At 33.8% G+C, this 22,246-nt stretch overlaps 1 protein-coding gene across 1 annotated transcript; it reads left to right on the top strand.

Moving 5' to 3' along the window:
- Window positions 1-3,270: 3,270 nt before the first annotated feature.
- Window positions 3,271-21,599, top strand: LOC111916989 (beta-glucosidase 18). Its single transcript, XM_052767568.1, is given in 12 exon segments — window positions 3,271-4,273; window positions 5,275-5,341; window positions 5,432-5,490; window positions 5,588-5,738; window positions 6,797-6,884; window positions 6,971-7,223; window positions 20,024-20,139; window positions 20,418-20,670; window positions 20,756-20,858; window positions 20,938-21,046; window positions 21,171-21,339; window positions 21,341-21,599. Coding segments are annotated over 12 exon segments (1,587 nt in total). The 5' UTR covers window positions 3,271-4,087; the 3' UTR covers window positions 21,374-21,599.
- The last annotated feature ends 647 nt before the right edge of the window (window positions 21,600-22,246 follow it).

A 22,246-nucleotide genomic window follows, 5' to 3' on the forward strand; every position in this document is an offset into this window, starting at 1 on the left:
ATTTGGTATCATTTAATTTTTTCTATTTAAATTACTTTTAATTTGCTAAACAAGAAAAGATTAATTGGCCATTGAAGGAAATGAAAATTCAAATATTTTCATGGTATTTTGAATAAAAAGCGACCACTTACTATAAGGGGTGTTCTCGTTGATGGTAATTGGGTGGATAGTCTGGTTCAAGTTAAAAGGAATTTTGGAGTGCACTTCGTAGAGATGTTTGATAAGCCTCCCCTCTCAGACTCACCTTGTTGGTGATTTTTTTCATGTTATTTCCTGGTAAATCTCTAGAGATTGAGAGTATTGAGAGTGAGGTTACAAGAGATGAAATCATGAAGACATATTAGGATTGTGTGGTAGATAAATCTTTGGGACATAATGAATTCACTTTTTAATTCATTAGGAAATTATGGTATTTCATAGAAGTAGATGTTTTGAAAGTTGTTTTGGAGATTTTTAAGTCCACCAAGTTCCGAAAAGGTTGTAACTCTTATTTAATTTCTCTTATTTCTAAGTTTCATGATGCCAAATGTGTGAATGATTTCTGTCTTATCATCCTTATATGATGTCAATACAAAATCACTCGCAAAAATTTAGCTAACCATTTTGTTGATAAGTTAGTGAGGGCTGAACAGTTGGCCTTTATTAAAGGTAGACAGATTTTGGATGACCCTATAACCATGAATAATGTGGCCTCTTGGTGCTAGTGACGGAGGGCTTAAGGTTATTGGGTGTTGGCAACATGTTATCATACCTAAAGTATCCATCTCATCATCCTAATTATACTTTTGGTGTTATAACACCCATTGTGGAAATAAGCAACACCAAATAACATGTGAGAACACCTACCATTTTCTATTTATTATTTTTTTGATGTTTTTATTTTCTATTTTTCTAATTTTGTTTATTTTTTTTGATGTTTTTAATTTCTATTTTCTAATTTGTTTTATTTTTTTAATTTATTTCATAATATTTTAAAAAAACACATAAATTAATAAAACATAATTAAATTAAATACTTAACTAACATACCATTTTAAAAATAAAAACGACATTACAAAGGAAAAAATACATTGACCGAAAATATACGATTGTCCTAATAACTTTAAAAATATAAAACCGATATACTATTCTTTTGCCTAAATATTTACACTTGATCTTCGTCGTCATTTTTCGGAGCACTTTCGCCCGTCTCTGTGGCATATTCTCCTCGCTAGTTTGAAGAATTGTCAAATCCTTCGCAATAAGATCTTCCTCGGCTTCACGACAAAGGAACTCCAGATGCTCACGTTGCAACTCATATCTTTTACACGTGATTTCGTTGTGGTCATCAAATTTTTGTTTCATTTCCGTTTGCTCTCGAAGTCTACTTTCACTTTCTGCCCCATGTCGTTAAGCATGCCTTGCTTTGTCGCGACCTATCGGTTGTCGAGACGGGGAGATCTCTTTGATGTCGTTGAAGTCGTCTGATATCACATCCGTGTCCACATTGAGGTCGATGTTCGTGCATCCGAAACATCGACCGAACCCGAGCCGCGAGACTGCTTGTATTGTTGTTCCATAAATGTGTCCATTTTATTCCATTTTGGGTCTTCTTTGACAATCTCTCAAATCTTTTCATGCTCGAAAACTTGACCCGACTCGACATGATATTGTTCCCTCTATAAACGTCAAAATCGGTCGCATCACTTTGCTTATGCGAGGAAAGTTTATTGTGAATGGAATTAAACTTGGTGCACTTCTTGCTTAATTGAGTTCATTTGCTACTCAACATATCATGATTGCGATAATTTGCATCCTTCTTCAAAATGGTCTGAAATTTCCCGATCACAACTTCCCAAAAAGCGACATTTCCCATATCGTTTCCTTGAGTTGGATTTTTTGATGTCCCGCACCATGTCATTAACAACGCGTATTCTTCATCCGCAGTCCACCATGTTGGAGGTTCGTCTTCCGATTGCTCCACCACGACCGCTTTCCCTTTTCCTTCGTGCTCTCCCTTTGCTGGCCATTTTTTCGGTCCCCCCTCCCCCGCTTGTGTCTCGGGTACCGTTTCTTGCGTGGGTGGTGGTTGGGTGGTATTTTGTTGCATTGTAGCGAATGTGTTGAAAAGGTTTTGTGGAACGGCTGTAGGGAATTGTGGTGGAGGTAAGTGGGATTGAAAAAGTTGCATTGAGTGTTGAGGATGTTCGCGTACAACTCGTATTGTGCAAAACTGAGAGGCGGATATGTATTTGTGTTTGGAGGAGGAGTGTTGTGGTGTTGATCCATATGATTTTTTGTGTAAAAAATAAATTAAGAAATGGTATGTAAAAATTTGAAGTGAGAAATGGTGAGTAAAATTTGATGTAAAAGTATATATGTTGAGTGAAAATTGAAAAAAAAAAAGTTTTTTTTTTAAACATCTTGACCGTTCATCAACATTTTATTTTATGACCGTTCAAAAAAATCAACGGGTATTCTTCCGTTTCTTCCCGTTGCCACGATAACGTCCTGTAACGTAACACGTAATAACAACAACACCGGGCGGTGTTCATCGCGTTATAACGGTGTTATCCCGGTGCCACGTCGGAATAACGCGGAAACGTGTTGCCTGCTCCCACACGTCTAAGGGGCAGGGGGCATGCCCCCCCTGCTTTTAAGCTTAGTAACCTTAACTTATGAAACAAAATTTTCAAGAATTCGCTTCACCAATCGATCAATTAAAAGACTACACAAAACAAACTAATTTTTGTTCACAAAGTACTCGTCTCATCTAAAAAAGATTGTATTTAAAAAAAATTATATGTGTAATTTTAGCCTAAGAAATTTGTGGGGTAAAAAATGGAAAACGAATCCAATGGATTATTTCAATCCCTAGAATAGAGTAGTAGAAATTCCACAAATTCCAAGAATAAAGGAAGGTGTGTCATAAAATAATAGAAAGACAAAACTTCAAAAATGGTCCCTATGGTTTCCAAAAATATCAAGTTTAGTCCCTAAGTTCAAAAAACCTCACGGATCGTCCTTGTGGTTTCAAAACTTTTAACATTTGGTCCTTCCGGCTAACTCCGTTACCATTTAGCCGTTAAGTCATGGGCAATTTTGTCATTTTACTACACAGGGACCATTTATGAGGTTTTTAATTACTTTTTAAAAAAAAATAAATATATATATAATATTTAATATGCAAGGGGTCCCACCCCACCCCTCTCTCTCTCTCTCTCTCTCTCTCTCTCTCTCTCTCTCTCTCTCTCCCTCCTAAAAAAACATCCCAGTAACAAAAACCTTACACAAAATCTGGGTTTATTATTGAGTTAGCCCCTAAAAATTATTCCGGCCTCTCCATCTTCATCTTCATCGTCATCTAAAAACCAACCTAAGCAAAACATACATATTTCATCCTTTTCTAACAGGAACCATAACAACACATTCCATTCTGAAAGTCTGATACATACACCTGTTATGCAAATCAAGTTTGATGGCCAGATTAGAATTGGATACATCTTCCCTGGAGGGGGTTTTATAGTGGAGAATGGAGTAATTTCCATTTATGATTCAAATCGAGTTTAGGCATACATTTCAGATAAGAAATCGATTCAGATCCGGTTTAGATATAGGATCAGAAATCGCAACCAACTTCGGCTGTAATTCAGAAAACCCAATTACTGATTAGTCACATAGATTGCAGAATTTAATAAATCACAAGTGAATTCAAAGTTGTCACACAGTTTCTAATCCGCCTGTGAATAACAAAAACGCGAAATCTGCACGTTGATTGATGATCCGGAAGCTGAGAGTAGCTTTAGCGTTAAGCGCCTCGAATCATACGAGTACATCCGAGTGGAGGAGACGAATTCACTGGTGAAATCCATTTCTGTAACAGCTGGCGAGGAGATCCCGTTGAAGGGTCTACTATCGACGGTGAGCTTGAACGTGATTAGCCGGATGGTTTTGAGGAAAAGGTATTTGGACGAAGAATCGAACTTAGTGGTGAGTCCGGACGAGTTCAAGAAGATGCTGGACGAGTTGTTTCTGTTGAACGGTGTTTTTAACATCAGTGATTCAATACCGTGGATCGATTTCATGGATTTACAGGGTATGTGAAGAGGATGAAGGCTGTGAGTAAGAAATTCGATCAGTTTCCAGAGCATGTTCTCAACGAGCATAATGAACGGAGGAAGACCGCCGGAGAGAAATTCGAAGCGAAGGACATGGTTGATTTGTTGTTGCAACTTGCCGATGATCCAAATCTCGATGTTAAACTTGAGCGATATGGCGTCAAAGCTTTTACCCAGGTTACTCTTTTACTACCCTCTATTTCTAGTCAAAATTCATGATAGAATATTCAAATTCGCTTCCTTTTCAAGGTATAGATAAATGAGAAAAGCAAATCAATTTACTGGTTATAGGGTGGTGGCTTAGATTGGGATGGGTTTTGAAAAAATTTGATATGAGATGAAAATTGAAGAAGACGATGGGATGAGAGAGAGAGTGAGAGTGAGTGGGACCCCTTGCATATTAAATATTATATATTTATTTATTTAAAAAAAAAGTAATTAAAAACCTCATAAATGGTCCCTGTGTAGTGAAATGACAAAATTGCCCCTGACTTAACGGCTAAATGGTAACGGAGTTAGCCGGAAGGACCAAATGTTAAAAGTTTTGAAACCACAGGGACGATCCGTGAGGTTTTTTGAACTTAGGGACCAAACTTGATATTTTTGGAAACCACAGGGACCATTTTTGAAGTTTTGTCTAATAGAAATTATACAAAAAATAGAAAAGTCCAAATATAACTTCCACTACCACCCAAAATGATTATTTCAATGGGTATTTCTCTCTCTCTCTCTCTCTCTCCTCTCTCTCTCTCTATCTTTCTCTCTCTCTCTCTGTATATATATATATATATATATATATATATATATATATATATATATATATATATATATATATATATATATATGTATAACATACAAAATGATTATAAATAAGAATTGAAGACTCATAACTCCTCATCCCCTAATTCCATAATGAAGCTACAACCGAAATCATCCACCATTTTTCTCTTCTGGTATCTTATCTCTATATGTGCTTTGGTTCTTGAAGCCTCCAACAATAATGATGGAGGATTCGAATTAGAAAAGAAAGAAGAGCATCATGTCAAAATATCAGATTTCCCAACAGGGTTTTTCTTTGGTGCAGCAACATCAGCTTACCAAGTTGATAATTTCCTCTTTCTCTTCCTTTTTTTACCATGATCATAGCTCTTTATAACTCAATGTATGAATGTCTTTAGGTTGAAGGAGCTTATCTTGAGGATGCCAAATCCTTAAGCAATTGGGATACCTTTTGTCATTCTGTAGGTTAATATCATTGATCCCTTGATTCCTATAGCTTATATGATGAACTACTTTTGTATTTCTATTGATGAATTCATTTCCCTTTTTATTAAGGTTGTGGAGAAAATGGAGAGAACGGTGATATTGCAGATTATCATTATCATCTTTTTTTGGTAAAACTCACCCTTCTTATCTACACAATGAGTTTTGGTATCAAAACCAATTTCTTGATTTCAAATATGATTTTTTACTTATGTTTCTTTGAAACAGAAAGATATTGAGATAATGCATTCCCTTGGCCTAAAAGCATACCGATTTTCGATATCATGGGCTAGAATTCTTCCAAGAGGAAAGTTCGGTGAAGTTAATCCCATGGGCATCATGTTCTATAACAAGATCATCGATAATCTAATTCTCAAAGGTGCTATTACTTAAATGTTAAAGAATTTAAAAACCATGTGGAGTTCAAGATTGTCTCTCTAAAAGAACCCTTATGAAGATAGGATAGATTCCAACATATATAGAAACATAGAAGAAAACGTTTAATTAATACCATGTAAGGTATATATGGAGTTCAAGAATGATTCTTCAAAATAACCCTCCAAAACACACACACACACACACACACACACATATATATACATACATATATATATATATATATATATATATATATATATATATATATATATATATATATATATATATATATATATATATATATATATATATATATAGGGCTTAAGGATGTCATGTACCTAAGCTTATATATAGAACCCTCAAAACAATGTAGTTTTGATTCATTTATATTCAAACAAATCATGATATCTCTTTTACTATTCCTCCTAAATCACGTGACTTACTAAATCGATCAAATTTATGTTTTTTTTTATTGTGTCTAAGAACTTAAAACATTGAAAGTCATGACCATATAATCAAATTTACTAAATTCTAAATGAAAACTAGTAGAATAAAAAATAAAAGAAGAACATGTCATAACTCAATCAAACTTTTCAGAAAATCATTGAATATAGTTTTTCAATTGAAAGACAAAACGTTTGAGTTATATTCGTTAAAAAGGTATTGGTTTTTTATTTTCTCTATAAACTTCAATAATTATTTGCAATAAAAATATATATAATTTATCTTTTTCATTCCATAATTGAACTTAATTCAATGATATTCTATTAAAACAAAACTAAGAAAAAATGAAATTGGATTTGTTTTGTTTCAAACTAGGTCGTTTAAAAGGTTTTATACCTAAAGTTAGGTACATAACAACCACATATATTAAGAGATGAGACTTCTACACGTATTGAGACAAATAGAACCTTTTTGCGTTAATTTTATATACACTAACAAATAATTTATTTGATTTGGTCTCAAATCAAGATGTTCTATTAATTCTAATGTGCTGTTATTTTTTACTAAAACGATTGTTATATGTTTTGTTCATGAGTCTTCACTACAATACTATAGGAATCGAACCATTTGTGACGATTCACCATTTTGATTTTCCTCAAGAACTTGAAGATAAATATGGGTCTTGGCTAAACCATGAAATGCAGTAATCCTAAATTTATCATTTCGTCTTTGCATCAACTTTTTTGGTACTTTTGTAGTTTGCTCTGTCGTAACTTAATATGGTGGCAGGGAAGATTTTGTGCATTTGGCAGATATTTGTTTCAAATATTTTGGAGATAGAGTAAAGTATTGGACAACATTTAACGAACCAAACCTCTTTACTGACTTTGCTTATATGTGGGGTGCTTATCCACCGTCTCGTTGCTCGAAGCCTTTTGGCAACTGCCGTACTGGAAACTCTGACGTGGAGCCTCTTATTGTTATGCATAACATGGTGTTGGCTCATGGAAAAACAGCAAAGCTGTATTATAAAAAATACAAGGTAATCATTTAACATGAGTTTACTTTCAAATAATAAGATTGTTTCCCATTTACTTTGCAAAACTTGGATTGCTTGTATTTCATGTGTAAAATGGGGCCTTAGATCACCACCAAAACTTATGAATGTTTACAACGATGGTCCATTTAAATTTCCGACAACATTATTCCCTTTAACTTGTCTAAGGTATAAAATTATATCGTTTCTATATATTATTATCATTTTATATATTTTTATATTTTTTATATATAAACTTATATAAACATAACTACAGTTTGTGTATAGCTTTTAACAAGTTATATCAATAAAACATATCAACAAAATAAATACATATTCAATAATGCATCATTAATTATTTTTAAAAACAACGTCCACTTTTTCATTTGCTAATAATTTAATACCTTTGGATAATACATACTTTTTCTAATAATCAATGTTGATTGATAAGATGTTAAACATCTTTTGACAAATTCGCAAACATCTTTTGACAAATTAGCAAATAGAAAATGACTTTAATGAAATATTCAAATTTCTTGAATATGAACGAAGGTACTATTATCAGCTAATCATTTATTTTTACCGCAATACTCTTTATCATACTGACAGAAATGGCAAAATGAACATCCGTTCATTTTCAAACAAAACTTGTTTCCTTTACCTATGTTAATCATTATTTTAATATATACAAAACTATATTTTTTTTAAAATTTTTTTAATGAGCTATTTTTATCAAAATATGATTTTGAATATATCAAAATTTATAATTTTTTTATTCTTTGTAAATAGACATCCATTGACATAGTTTTAAGGAATTTTTTTTAATAGTTTTAGCTCTCATTATTCATAAGTAAATAAAAATACATCAAATTTTTATTACGGTATATTATTTATTCACTTATAAATAAAAAGTATGGTTAATTTTGTTTTAATAATTAGAATCATTCATATATGAATCTAACATGTAATAAATATTTTAAAGTTTACATTAACTCTCATCACATGTTATATTGACATATGTATTAGTTTTCCTCACAAGTTATATTCATATATTAATAACACATTTATCAGAATTCTTTTATAGCTCAAAAAATAGCTAGCTAGGAGCTAGTAAAAGATACAAAATTAAGGCAACATTGGATTATGCAATCACGCAGTCCAATTGACACTAGCCTTAGAGTTCCTAAATGAAAACCAACAAAAACAAAGCTCGACAATATTGTCAAAATGAACTCTTTCTTATACTTAGAACAGCAAAAAAGTAATCAAAATCCTATAAGACCAAATTCCCCACAACAACATCATACATACTGACTCCAAAATCTAACGACCCTGTCTTGTTACTAGAGTAACATCAATCCAAGCATGCAAAGTTGAAGGCTCCAAAATGGTAGGAATTGACAAATTTAACCACATCTCAATCCTTCTCCAAATTTGACGAGCTAAATCACATTGAAAGAATAACTACAACACATCTTTTGGACCGATCTAACAAACAGGACAAAGATTTGAATCCAATTCCACACCTCTACCCACCAAAATTGATCTAACAAGAATTATATGCCACAAAAAGATATTAAGCTTGATAGGAATATGATTGTTCCATCTCATAGCAACACCTCCCACTGGAAGTCTAGAAGAGTCAAACTCCTGGTTAACTTGACAGAAAAAATCCCACTTGGATCAAAATCCCTTATTCATTTATCTGGAACAGGCGTCAATAGAATTGGAGTCAAGAGGTCCATAAGGTTATCAAATTGCATAGTTTCCACTCCACCTCTAATACGACGATGCCACAAAAGAGTCCAACCCGCCAAACTCCAAAAATCACGTACAAGACTACCTTGCATTAAGGATAAATCATATAGCTTGTGAAATTGAGTCTTGAGAGACATACCACCACACCAAGTACCATCCCAAAACCTAGCAGTAGACCAATCACCAACCATAATTAACATCGAAGTTAAGTCAATAACATTCCTCTCATGCAATTGATTTATAGATCCCATAATTTTTGCCCCCCCCCCACCCCCCTCAAGAAGGTCGAGAACCCCCGAACAAAGCACCATTAACTCCATGTAAGCCCTTAATAACTTTTACCCATAAAGATTTTGCTTCATGAAGAAAACGCCACTTCCATTTATACAAAAAGGCAAGATTAAACACATCCAAGTTACAAATATCTAAACCAACTTTATCTCTAGAGTTTAAAACCACATCCTATTTCATCCAATGAATACGCCTTTGATCTTCTTCTGTACCCTAAAAAAATCGAGCTCTACAAGATTCCAACAAGTGACAAACAATAGTAGGTAATCCAAAAATCGACAAAAAGTAGATACCCAAACTGCCCCAGACCGATTTGGTGAGAGTTAATAGACAGTAATTTAACTTTCCAAGATAAAAGTCCCTTACAAAATCGATCTATGATGAAATCCTAACTTCTTAAATGAGTCATAGGACCATCTACCGAGATCCCAAGATAAGAAAGAGGAAAAGAGACCACAACACACCCAAAAATAGATACCGAAGAAATAACTTCTGATTGATACACTTCGACAACCAAAAGACTAGATTTAAAGAGATTAATATTTAAGCCAAACACCATATAAAAGCACCGGGGGATAGTAATAAGATTCCAAATATTTCTCTCATCCCAAGCACCAAAACTAAAGCATCATGTGCATAAAAAACGAGATAAAACAAGATTCGAATCATACCTCGAAATAGCCCTATAGCAACTGCATCTTCCATAGCAACATGGAGCCCTTCCTTATCAATAATAAACAAAAAAAGGGAATAGGACCCCCTGCCTCAGCCCTCCGAACAACTGAAATTCATCTATGGGGCTCCCATTCACAAGGATAGAAGATCTCGAGTTTTTAAATAACCCGCTAATCCACAAACACCACCTATCACTGAATCCTATAAACACCAATTTCTAATCCGAATAATCCCAACTAATAGAGTCGTAGACTTTCTCAAAATAAACTTTAAAATCAACAAACATATTTTTTTCCTTCTTAAACCACGAGATCAACTTACTCCCCATAAGAGGACCATCTAAAATTTGACGAACCTTAAGAAAAAACGACTGTTCCACACCAATAACATCAGCAAGAACCAAGGCAGGCCACTTTGCTAATAGTTTAGCAATAACTTTAAATTGCATCCCAATAAGGCTAATGGGATGAAAATCCTTCATCAATAACGGGTTATCAATCTTCAGGATGAGAGTAATAAATGAAGCATTACAACCCACTAGAATAATAGGTTTGTAAAAATATTCTTGCACAAAAGCAATCACATCATTACCTAAAATATCCCAAAAATGCTTAAGAAACTTAAAAGAAAATATGCCCGGACCAGGTGCTCGATCCCCACCACAATCCCAGACTGCCTCCTTAATCTCTTCAACTGAAAACGGTTTTTCTAAACACGCAACATCCTCAAATCTGAGAGTAAAAATCCGATTACTTTTAGTCGCCATCTGAATATTATTGAAAGGTTGGAACTTGGAAGAATAGAAATTAAAAACTTCTTTTCAACAGCCAACAATTCCGTTACCCAATCCCCATTAACAGAAACTCCACAAATAAATATATGATGCTTCTTTTTCAACATACCATGAAAAAACCTAGAGTTCTCATCTCCTTCGACCGACCATTTAACATTCGCTTTTTGAGCCAAATCAAAAATATCTAGTTTGTCCAAATTAGCAACCTCCCAAAAAAAACTATTTCCTTTCATTAGGTAAATAAACTGGAGAGACACCATCATCAATAGAACAATCAATATCTCTCAACCGAGAATCCATTTATAGCTTTTTCACATCACGAACTTCCTTAAACCGAGAATGTCAATCATGGATTCTATTCTTAATAAATTTTAGTTTATTTTTAAACAAAACAAACTAGCTCCATTTATGATTTTCAAAAAAAAAAAAATTCATTAGCGCATCCATGCATCATTTCTTGAAACCCATCCATAAGAAGCTATGAATTATAAAAACGAAGTAGGACTGTAATCTAGCTTATAATCATGAAGCAAGATAGGACAATGATCACACTACTTCCTATCTAACACTGCCACCACACCTATATCATCTATAAAATCATTGAAAACTCCTATAGAAATATGACAAAATATTGAACCAAATATCTAATCTTCACTTCTAATAGCATTAAACTCACCAAAAATAATATAATTACCCCATAGCAATGGATAAATTCAAAAATATAATTCCACAACTATTGTTTCCTCGTCTTGAGGCACATAAACATTCACCACATAACAATCCATATTAAATGGAACCCAGAAACATCCAACAATAATCTCATTATAGTGCAGACAACACTATTTTTAATAAAAACATTCAGGTCCCAAACAACTAATAAACCTATCGATCTCCCACAAGAACTAATAAAAGCAAAACCAAAGTTGAAATTCCCCCACATACTCCTAACTCTAAACAAATCCAACAGAGTTATCCTTGTTTCTTGAAGACCCAAAAAACGAAACTCCATGTTGAACACAAATGCACCTCACCCAACTTCTTTTAGAAAAAGTACGGATGCTACAAATATTCAAAGATAGGCAATTCATTGATCAACTTGAATTACGCCAATACTATCCAATATTTTACCAACCTTTTCCTTATTACCATCTATGCCAAAACCATGTAAACCCCCCATTTCAGCATATTGTTTCATAATATTAGCAATATCTTCCACAGTAGTTGGAACCCGTGACAAAGCCAAGAACCAAAATCGAGAAACAACTTTACCAGATGACACAAAAGACAGAACGTAGGACGAATCAAAGACAACAGATGAGAGCAGCTACATGATGACCGACGTTTGATCCCCGTCGAGAATAGGGGTTCAAAATCACGGAGTAACTAGGGTTATTCAAAAGTTCTAATGTTGAAAATGTACAAAATAAATTAAAAATTAAATTAGTAAATACATAATAGACATTCATAGTTAAAAGATAATAACTCAATAATTATAGAAACTAATATATTGTGATACATGATTGATTGGTATAAATTATGCTATTATTGAAACTGAAAAGACTATTGTAAACATATCCAACGATTTGGTGATCTGGCAGGGTCATGACCTCGAGAAATTAAATTGTCTCTTACATTTTATACCTACAAATATTCCTACCCACTAACTTTTTGACATGTGTCATCATTCCACAATTCAATTTAATTTTATTTGATATATTCGTAGTATATTCTTAATGAGACTGTTAAGTAAATATGAAATGGTGACATGTGTCATAATGTTAGTGGGTAGAAATATTTGTAAGCATAAAAGGTAGGAAACAATATAATTTCTCTTTTATCATTCCACCATTCAATTTAATTTTATTTGATATATTCCTAGTATATTCTTAATGAGACACTTAAATAAATATGGAATGATGACATGTGTCATAATGTTGTTAGTGGGTAGAAATATTTGTAGGTATAAAAGGTAAGAGACACTTTAATTTCTCTTTCTTAAAATGATATAAAAATAACGTTATTTTTTAAAGATAAAGAGGACGAACCCCCATTATTGCAAAAAAAAAAAGACCATATAACTTTAAGTTCATCTTTAGTGTTTGAAATATATCTGATCATTTGAAGTTTGAACTGTCGAATTCTTTATATGATCGTTAAACATTCTATTAATAATATGAAAGTAACTGACACTAAAATAGTCAAACTGTTGATCTTGAGTAAATTAAAGAGTATATCGATTCTGCAGTATAGTGTTTTTACTACTAGAAAACATGAAATAGAGCACACTATTGTTTTGGGGAATAGAATACGTGCGGTGCGGTGCGGTGCGGTACGGTGCGGTGCGGTACATTCTATGAGGGTTGTAATCTATTTGATGACATAATATAGTATTTGATCACATAATATAATATGGCTAAAGAACCGTATTCTATCTCTCACTTTTGATCACTCCATACCACATATATAATGCGACTAATTAGAACCGTACTCTATTCCACAATATATATATATATATATATATATATATATATATATATATATATATATATATATATATATATATATATATATATATATATATATATATATATATTCATAGTGTTGTAGAAGTCGGCCTAATTGGCCGATTAATCGCTAATCGGACCTCCACCAATGAGATTTATTGTTAATCGTTCGCTATAATTGGGCATGGTCAATGTAGGTCAAAGTCGGAATTAATCGGACTTAATGAGACTTAATCAGACCTAATCGGGTTAATCTGCAAGTCAAAGTCGGACCTAATCGCTGATTAATCGCTTATTTTGAAGGATTAAAGTTAGATTTATAAATTTTTGAATAATTTTCTTAATAATTAATGGTCCCCGAATAATCTCTCAATTAATCCATGCCTTGCCGATTAATCCCTAATCGTTAGTCCACTTGGTGTTAGAACCGATTAGCGGCCGCTTAGCGGTTTCTATATATATATATATATATATATATATATATATATATATATATATATATATATATATATATATATATATATATATATATATATATAACAAAATAGCTAAAGAAATGAAAATACACATAGTTAACACAGTAAAACTTGTTCCAAAAAAACACAGTAAAACCATACTAAAAATAAGAATAAACAATAAAGTAGATTGTATAATTTGTTCAGAATACAAAAAAACCTATTCTAACACCAAGTTAATTTGTTCAATTTGTTCAAAATAAGAAAACTTATTCTAACACCAAGTCAATAGTAGTATATTTGGAATGAGACCAACCATGCAACATATGGTTGTAATTATGTAGAACTTCAAACTCATTTCCACTTGTTGTCAAGATGGTTTCATTGCAGGTATGCTTGCATAAACTAGTATGGTTCAGGAGTTGTATACATGTGTTATTAGCATGATTATAATGTAATGACCACAGTACTAATCATAATTCACATACTTGGTCCAAAAAAGGATTATAGCTAAGTATGCGAAACATATGGTTTAGATAACCAATATAAGACGTATATTAACTCTTAAGCTAGCATCCTTTTAGTGGCACGAGATCTTGTTTTTGTCATGAAAATACAATCCATGTATTGGAAAATAGATTAGATTTTGTTAACAAAAAGAGCATATCGAAAAAGAAGAGATGTATAATAAACACGGCAATGATGCGGCAACACTAATCTAACAATTTAATTGATGGTTTAGCCCCTTCAGCAGCCAGTGAACAATTTAATTCCTCACCAACACAACCCTTACCTCCGTTAAATTCTGCACCAGCCGCCCAATACCCACCAGGAAACATTACATGTTTCATATTGCCCTTTCGCAGATCCCCTGAGCCTAGGGCTCTGATACCAAATGTTGGTTCAACCCCTTCTGCACTCTGTGAACAAATAATAAAAGAAGCAAACTTTGTTGTTGTACACGAGAAGAGAAGAAGAAAAACATATGAAAACTTTTGTTTTCAATCAAAAGCCTACAATGGACTCAACCGAAACAAATAATATGAACCTAAAACCTAGCTACTACCACTAGAAAATTGGACACTACATTGACCAAGTAAACCACGTTTTGTCTGGTGTGAGCTTGGTCATGCAAACATTAAATTAAAACAAACCATTGACTAACCTTTTACCCATACCCATAACCCAAAGTGACCCACCCATGTCAAGATTATCCAACATTAATTAAATGCAATATAGCAGCAACACCCTTACTCACTAGTGTTTCTAAGATAAAGAAATGAAAACTTATGATACTTTAATAGTAATTGTGTTAGAAAACAAGAATCCAACATCATATGGAGGACATGCAATGCAAATCAACTACTTTATAACTACTGTTTCTAATGTCCCCAAGATGTTTACCATGGAAAATAAGAACTGTAGGTGTTCTTGTTACCACATCAAGAAAATGTTTTTTTTAGTTGGTATTGTAAATGCACTCTATGGCTTACGATTATATATATGGATATTGCGTATAAGTTTTAGTTTAGAAGATTAGCTATTTTTTCATTATTAAATTTATTTTAGATATCAAAGACTACAATTTTCATAAGCCACGAGGAGTACTTAACTCCGGTCTAAATAGAACACTTCACATACATATAACTTTCATTTGAAATCAGATCAAATTAGTGTTTCCATTAATGATTTTTTATTTATTTTACATATTATGTTACTTTATGGGTTGAATCAATATTATTCGGTGATCAACAAAAAATTACTGGTCTAAACATGTGTTGATTTTCCTTGCACGATTTCTCATGTTTGGTGACTTTGCGTATGGTGGCTTTTAAAGTAGTCTGTCCCGTCGTGAAACCCCCAGACCTCAAGCCCACGAGAGGGGATACCCCTGTAATGTCCACACATGTGTATTTCCCTCAAACACATCAAAAAACCAAAATGTAAGCTAGTCTAAGAGTTGACTTTCCTTCTGTCGGGTCAGTCAAAAAATTCACAGGTGCCTCTTTCTTGGCGGAAACCCCAACACACTTAAATATGTCAAACAAAACATCCCTAAACATATCGTGCCTGTATTGGAACCCCAAGAGTTCTTTACAGTGAATTGCATGCTCTCCAAAAGAGTTCAAACATATGTTACGACACACTAGACATATCTCATCAGATGTGAATATTAGAATCATAAGTCGATATTTGAGGATAGTACGATACTCCATATGGTGGCCAAGCCCATTTATAGGGATAGCTATAAGAAAATCTTAAGCATGAGTTGCATGTAAGCACTGGAGAAGCGCTTTCTGTCGAGCCGTCATGTCGAGATGAACTTCCATATATTGGACAATTTCATGAAAAAGGGCACTCACCAATATATTTTGGGATTTAGGGGGGTGTCTTTAGTAGTAAAATTGCTAAGGTTAATATCTGGAACCTTGTTACGTAGAGAAGCCAAGGCACAATCATAATCAGAATCCATATCATATATGTCGCTATCCCGTAGGGTGTGGCCTTGCAATACATAAGATTGGGACCTTAAGGCAACAAAAGCAAATGAGGTAGCCTCTACTTCCGCATATAAATCCAAACCACCAAACCTAATGGGCAAGGTAGCAATTCGCCACTATATGTTGCCAATGAAACGGCCACCACAAACCACAATGTCCTCAATCGCCCCACACAGCCCATTGTCAAAGAATAATGTCGCCTCTTCCATGTGAACGGGTTGGTATGTCCTCATCCTAAAGAAAAACTTAGCAATACCCATACAAGACCGAATCAGAAGGAGCTCACTCTGTGGTTTAGACAATTGTGGAAGAAGGCACATCAAATTTACAACGTTTTCGACTCTCTTTATGGCTAAGATGATAATGAAACTAGGATCTCTACTAACAACTCCCCTAAAAAGTTTCACCCCCTAAGGCAGCCTCCTGACGCTAACCGGGAATAGCCCCTCACGTAGCTTCCTACTATCACACGAGGGTCAAAAGAGCTTGGTGTTCTTGATATTAGCCGAAGGCCCAATTTTGGGCCAATCACCTTAATGATGTCCAATGCTTTGGCCACCTCCTCGAAATCTCCAGTAAGTGTGTCATCATCAACGTAACATGCATGGAGAAGAAGCTTGCAATTGTCTCTAATATTATGCAAGAGTGGGTGCAACACAAGGGCAAAGAGAAGTGGTCCCAAGGGGTCTCCTTACAGAACCCCAGTAGTGGACCAAATATGTGTGTCGCTTAGATACAACCTTGCTGCTAGAACATATAGGAATTCTACCTACACGGATATAGAAGGACACCTTAATCTGACCTCATGAAGTAATGCGGATTTGTCGACAAGGTTAAAGGCATTGGAGAAGTCCATGGTAAGCATGGAAAAGGATGTCATCATTGCGCTCACTCAACACCCTATTGGTGCTAGCTAATATGGCCTCAACGCCACCCGACACCCCGGACCTTAACTGAAAATCATTGAGATACTTGGCCATTTCTTTACCAACACCTTTCATACCCAACTTAGAAACCAAACGTCTCTATATAGTGCCTAATAGAGGTGCACACAAAAACCGGATCCACGAAATGAAACCGATCCGATCCGAAAACCGGTTTTGGTCAAAACCGGTTTTGACCAAACCGGATCGGATTAAACCGATGACCGAATTCAAACCGGTTTGACTTTTCGGACTCAAAATTGGATTTACCCCCGGATCACAAACCGGATTCTATAAAAACCGGTTCTTAAACCGTCGAAAAATATGGTAAAAGCTTAAAAAATCTGGATCAAACCGGTTTCAAATCGAATTCGGATTGTTGACCAGATTCGGATCGGATTTTGACCGGATTCAGATTGGATTTTACCGGATCGGATTGTTGACCAGATCGGATCGGATCCTGGGTTTGTGCATCTCTAGTGCCTAATACAATAGGGCATATTTCTTTTCAGGTTTTAAGAGCGGCATGAGAGGAGCAGAGGCAACAAATTCTGCCAAACTCGAAAGGCATCTTTCCCTGGCTATAGATTAACCACAAATGTAATAGCACGCAGGAGGTTTTTAGCTATAGCTAAACCTTATCTACAAAGAGCATCCAAAATGTGTTGAGCTCTCAACCCATCTCTCCTACACGAGGTACCTTTAGGGAAGGATTTAATGCCCCAAGGACATGTGAACATCCACTATAAGGGGAGGTTCTGAAAATATAGTGCTCGGAATGGAAGGTGGTGGCTTGTATGGATGCTTATCCTCTAATGCCTTCGTGGTATCACCCCCAAATGGAGCAACCCATGAAGAACATAAAACTTTCACTGCTGCTGTAAAATGTCCATCGTCAACCTTATGAAGATATTGTCTGACATTTGTTTTACACAATGTTCTTTCCTCCTGAATGTACTCTTCTTTTTTGACTTGTTGCTCCAGTCTTGAATTGTCAATTATGTTTTTAACTAGCTTGATGATACCTTCTTCAGTCCCCCCAAGTAGCTAATGCACTTAGGATATTATGATGTTTCAAAGACTTCCTGTTGCTAGACCTACTTTCTTGCCTATTCTTGGGCCTGAACACCTGAAGAGTACACCTAGGAAGAATTAACAAAACAACCCACACTTCAACGGACCCGGGATGAGCAATAATCTTGGAAAGGGCTACTTTCAAATCCTGAGAGAAATCCATACGACAATTATGAGGGATGTTATTCATGGTGGTGATAGGTAGTTTAAAAAACACGATCAAGTAGTTGAGCATCCATCACCAGCCCATCATTGAGGTCGGCTTCCGGTCCATTCGGTGGTGGCTTTGGAATGCCAACAATATGCTCGCTCATGTCATCTATCTTGTCAATAAACTTAATCAGGCCACCTGGGTGGTGACACGAACGACTTAGGGCATGAAGACTCGTGCAATTCCCGTATATCCACTAACCGAACTCCTTCAAAGTTGCTGCCACAGAGATAAACAATCCATGGTCATAAGTAATAGCCTCCCGTAACACAACTTTGCATTCATCTGTAGGGAGGTGTAAGCTTTTGAGATGAGATATTATTTGAGAAATCCTTTTACTTCTAACAATACCATTTCGGTAACAATGAAACCCCAGAAAAGGACACGACCAAGTTCTGTTCTCAAAGGAATGAGAGGACACCATGAACACACAGATAAAGTTTACATTTTTTTCTCTCCTGTTGCCACTCGTTCTCTTTATCCCATCAATAGAAGAAAAAGGTCGATCCCCTCTTCTTGCTTTTCTTTCAAATCGTTCGAACGAACCAAATAACATCTCCATATTAATGGGCATTAGGAGTGAATTAGAAAACCGGAAGAGAGAATCGTAGACACCGAAAGAAATTGTTGGAGTTGGGGATTGTTGTTAATGGAAGTCATTGGTTTGTTAATCCCTGTTGTTCTTCACTTCACACACACCGATCAAAATAAGATAATCTTTAAATGTATGAAATAGATAATCTTCACTTCACACACACCGTTAATGTTGTTTCATCATAGTCCAGAAGAAACAACATTAACATCAAGTCCGAGCTAGGTATTTAGAAAGCATAAACTTTACTATCACATGAATAAAGAGATCAACCATATCATATTCAAGAGGTAACAGGGAAAAACAAAACATTAACATCAACCAAATGAAGAAATCAATCATCTCATCTTCAAGCCATGATAATCCATATCAAATGTAACCGGAAAAGGAAAAATATTAACTTAAAATGAATGAAGAAATCATCAATGTCACCTTAAAGATACAATAATCCATAGCCATATACAATTGTAATCCAAAGACAAATCGAAAGTACCAAATCAAAATCGAAATTGCATTACAGAACCCCAGCCGAAATCCAATCGAAATCGATATTAAACTAGGAATTATCGAATTGAAATGAAACTCACCGATAAATTTCATCACGGAGGTTTAAATTTGACAGATTCGTTAATTTCAGCGAGGATTATATCGATTGTGAAATCCAAATGTATTGATCGCGACGATAGTCGTTGATGGCGATGATGATGGTGGTGGTAGTGGAGTGTTTGAAATGTATTTTAGGAATGGGTCGGCGACATCAGTTTCCACAATCGATTCATTTAAAAAAAACGATCACTTCATTAAAATCAAGTAATTGTATATATTATTAATATTATCTCTATTCTTATACAGGGGTAATCTCGACCGTATATATTCCCTGTAGTTTATATCAATATTTCTTAATCTAATACAGAGTTTCAAAATAACTGTATTTTATTTTATGTTGTTTATTCTATTTCTATTTTCTAGTAGGGAATTTCCGTTTTATTATAATGTTCATCTATGATGTATCTTGCAATTGTTGTGCAGCTTGAACAAGGTGGATCAATCGGGATTGTTGTAAATTGTCTCATGTTCGTACCACTAACGAATAGCAAGCTTGATGTTGAAGCTGCCCAAAGGGCGTTTGCTTTCTCTATTGGCCGGTACTGGTCGTGTACATATATTTAATACTCTCCAAATAAAAATATAAACAAAAAAGTTATATATATATATATATATATATATATATATATATATATATATATATATATATATATATATATATTTATATATATATATATATATATATATATATATATATATATATATATATATATATAATATATATATATATATATATATATATATATATATATATATATATATATATATATATATATATATATATATATATTTGATTCAACTTCTTACCATCAAGCAGGGTACTGGATCCGTTGATATATGGAGACTACCCTCAAGAAATGCATGAATATCTTGGAAATCAACTACCAAAATTCTCAATCCATGAAAAGTACATTTTGAAGAACAGTATCGATTTTATAGGCATCAACCATTACTCGTCTATATACACTAAAGATTGTACAAACTCTACTTGTTCTCCGACTGCAAATCGTGCAATCCAAGGGTTTTTAGATATTGTGGCAATGCGAGATGGTGTATTGATCGGCGAAAGTGTATGTAGGAAATGTGGATTTTTTATTTGGTTTTTGTTTTGTAATATTTGATAATAATTATTTTTTATCTTTCTTGTACAAATAGACCGGGATAGAAGGCTTTTATGTTGTTCCTAAAGGAATAGAGGAGATCGTTAATGAAATTAAGTTTCGGTACAAAAATAAACCCATGTTTATTACAGAAAATGGTAAGGGTGTGTTTTCATATATGTTGAATTAATTATGTATATGTTAATAGTCGTGCTAATAAATTTGTATTTTTTGAAGGTTATTCTTCACCCGATCTACACGAGAAACAAGTGAATGTTATTTTGAATGACACGAAACGAGTTAAATTCCACCAAGAATATCTTGAATTTTTAGCTAAATCCATAAGGTTGGTTCTAAAATCATTGGGTACTTTGGCTTTTTATATTTTTAAAGTAGCCCATTTTTCATCAAAATTCAAAGTGTATCGTATCATTATTTATTAAATGCGATGTTTGTTGTTTTAATGATAGAGAGGGAGCAGATGTACGCGGCTATTTTGTATGGTCGTTGATGGATAACTATGAATGGCTTAGCGGTTACAATGTGAAGTTTGGGTTATACTATGTGGACCGTGAAACACAAACCCGAATACCAAAACTTTCTGCAATATGGTATAAGAATTTCTTATTAAACAAAACTTATCCTATCAATATTAGAGCATATGCATAAATGATTTGATGCAAAAAGATTGTATGTTGGGTTCATATTGAAACTATCATAAGAATGTACTACTCGTTTATAATAAGTTAGCACTAAAATGGAACCAACATTACTAATTCTCTTGTATGGTAAGATTGTGTAATTCTCACCTATACCTTTCCCCCATTTTCTTATGGGATTTCGGTTTCGTTATTGTGATTGTTGTTGAATAAGTTGATAAGAAGATTTACATGAGTCAATTATGTTCATGTTATATTTATGCTTTTATGTCTTAAATGTTTAACAAGATTCTCACACTTAATTCTATTTGTTTGCCACAATAAAAAGAGGGACCATTGATTGTTGTTGCTAAGTTTGGTTTTATTTTTTAATCTATACTAGTTGTGAGACCCGTATGTTATACGGGTTGGATAAAACAAATAAAAAATTAAATATGAAGGTTTAAACAAAAATTTATTTAAATTTGAAATTTAAAATTTGAATTTAAAAGGAAACATATTAAATACTATATGAGTTGTAATATTATAATTTACTAGTTATTTTCAATTAAGGCAATTATTAATTAAGGTGTAAATATGATGTGTTAATTAAGAAAAATAAAAAATAAGAAAATGACAAATAAAAAAAACATTTATTTAAATATACCATAAAATGACAAGTATCAAAACTCATAAGAGATTGACATGTGGCAAAAAAACTTTCATTTATTAATGAGGATTTTACACCCTTTAAGGATTGACAAATTAGTCTCTTTGTTACGCAGCCAATATTATGTGTCTATAACTTCCAGAATATTTTTTAATTAGTGTACAAATTGTTGGTTAGTAAAGCTAGACCATTAGAAGTTAGTGTAACAATCATTATGAAGGGTCACAATGGTTGAAGT

This window comes from Lactuca sativa, chromosome 9 (genome assembly GCF_002870075.4).
Source record: "Lactuca sativa cultivar Salinas chromosome 9, Lsat_Salinas_v11, whole genome shotgun sequence".
Taxonomy (NCBI): domain Eukaryota; kingdom Viridiplantae; phylum Streptophyta; class Magnoliopsida; order Asterales; family Asteraceae; genus Lactuca; species Lactuca sativa.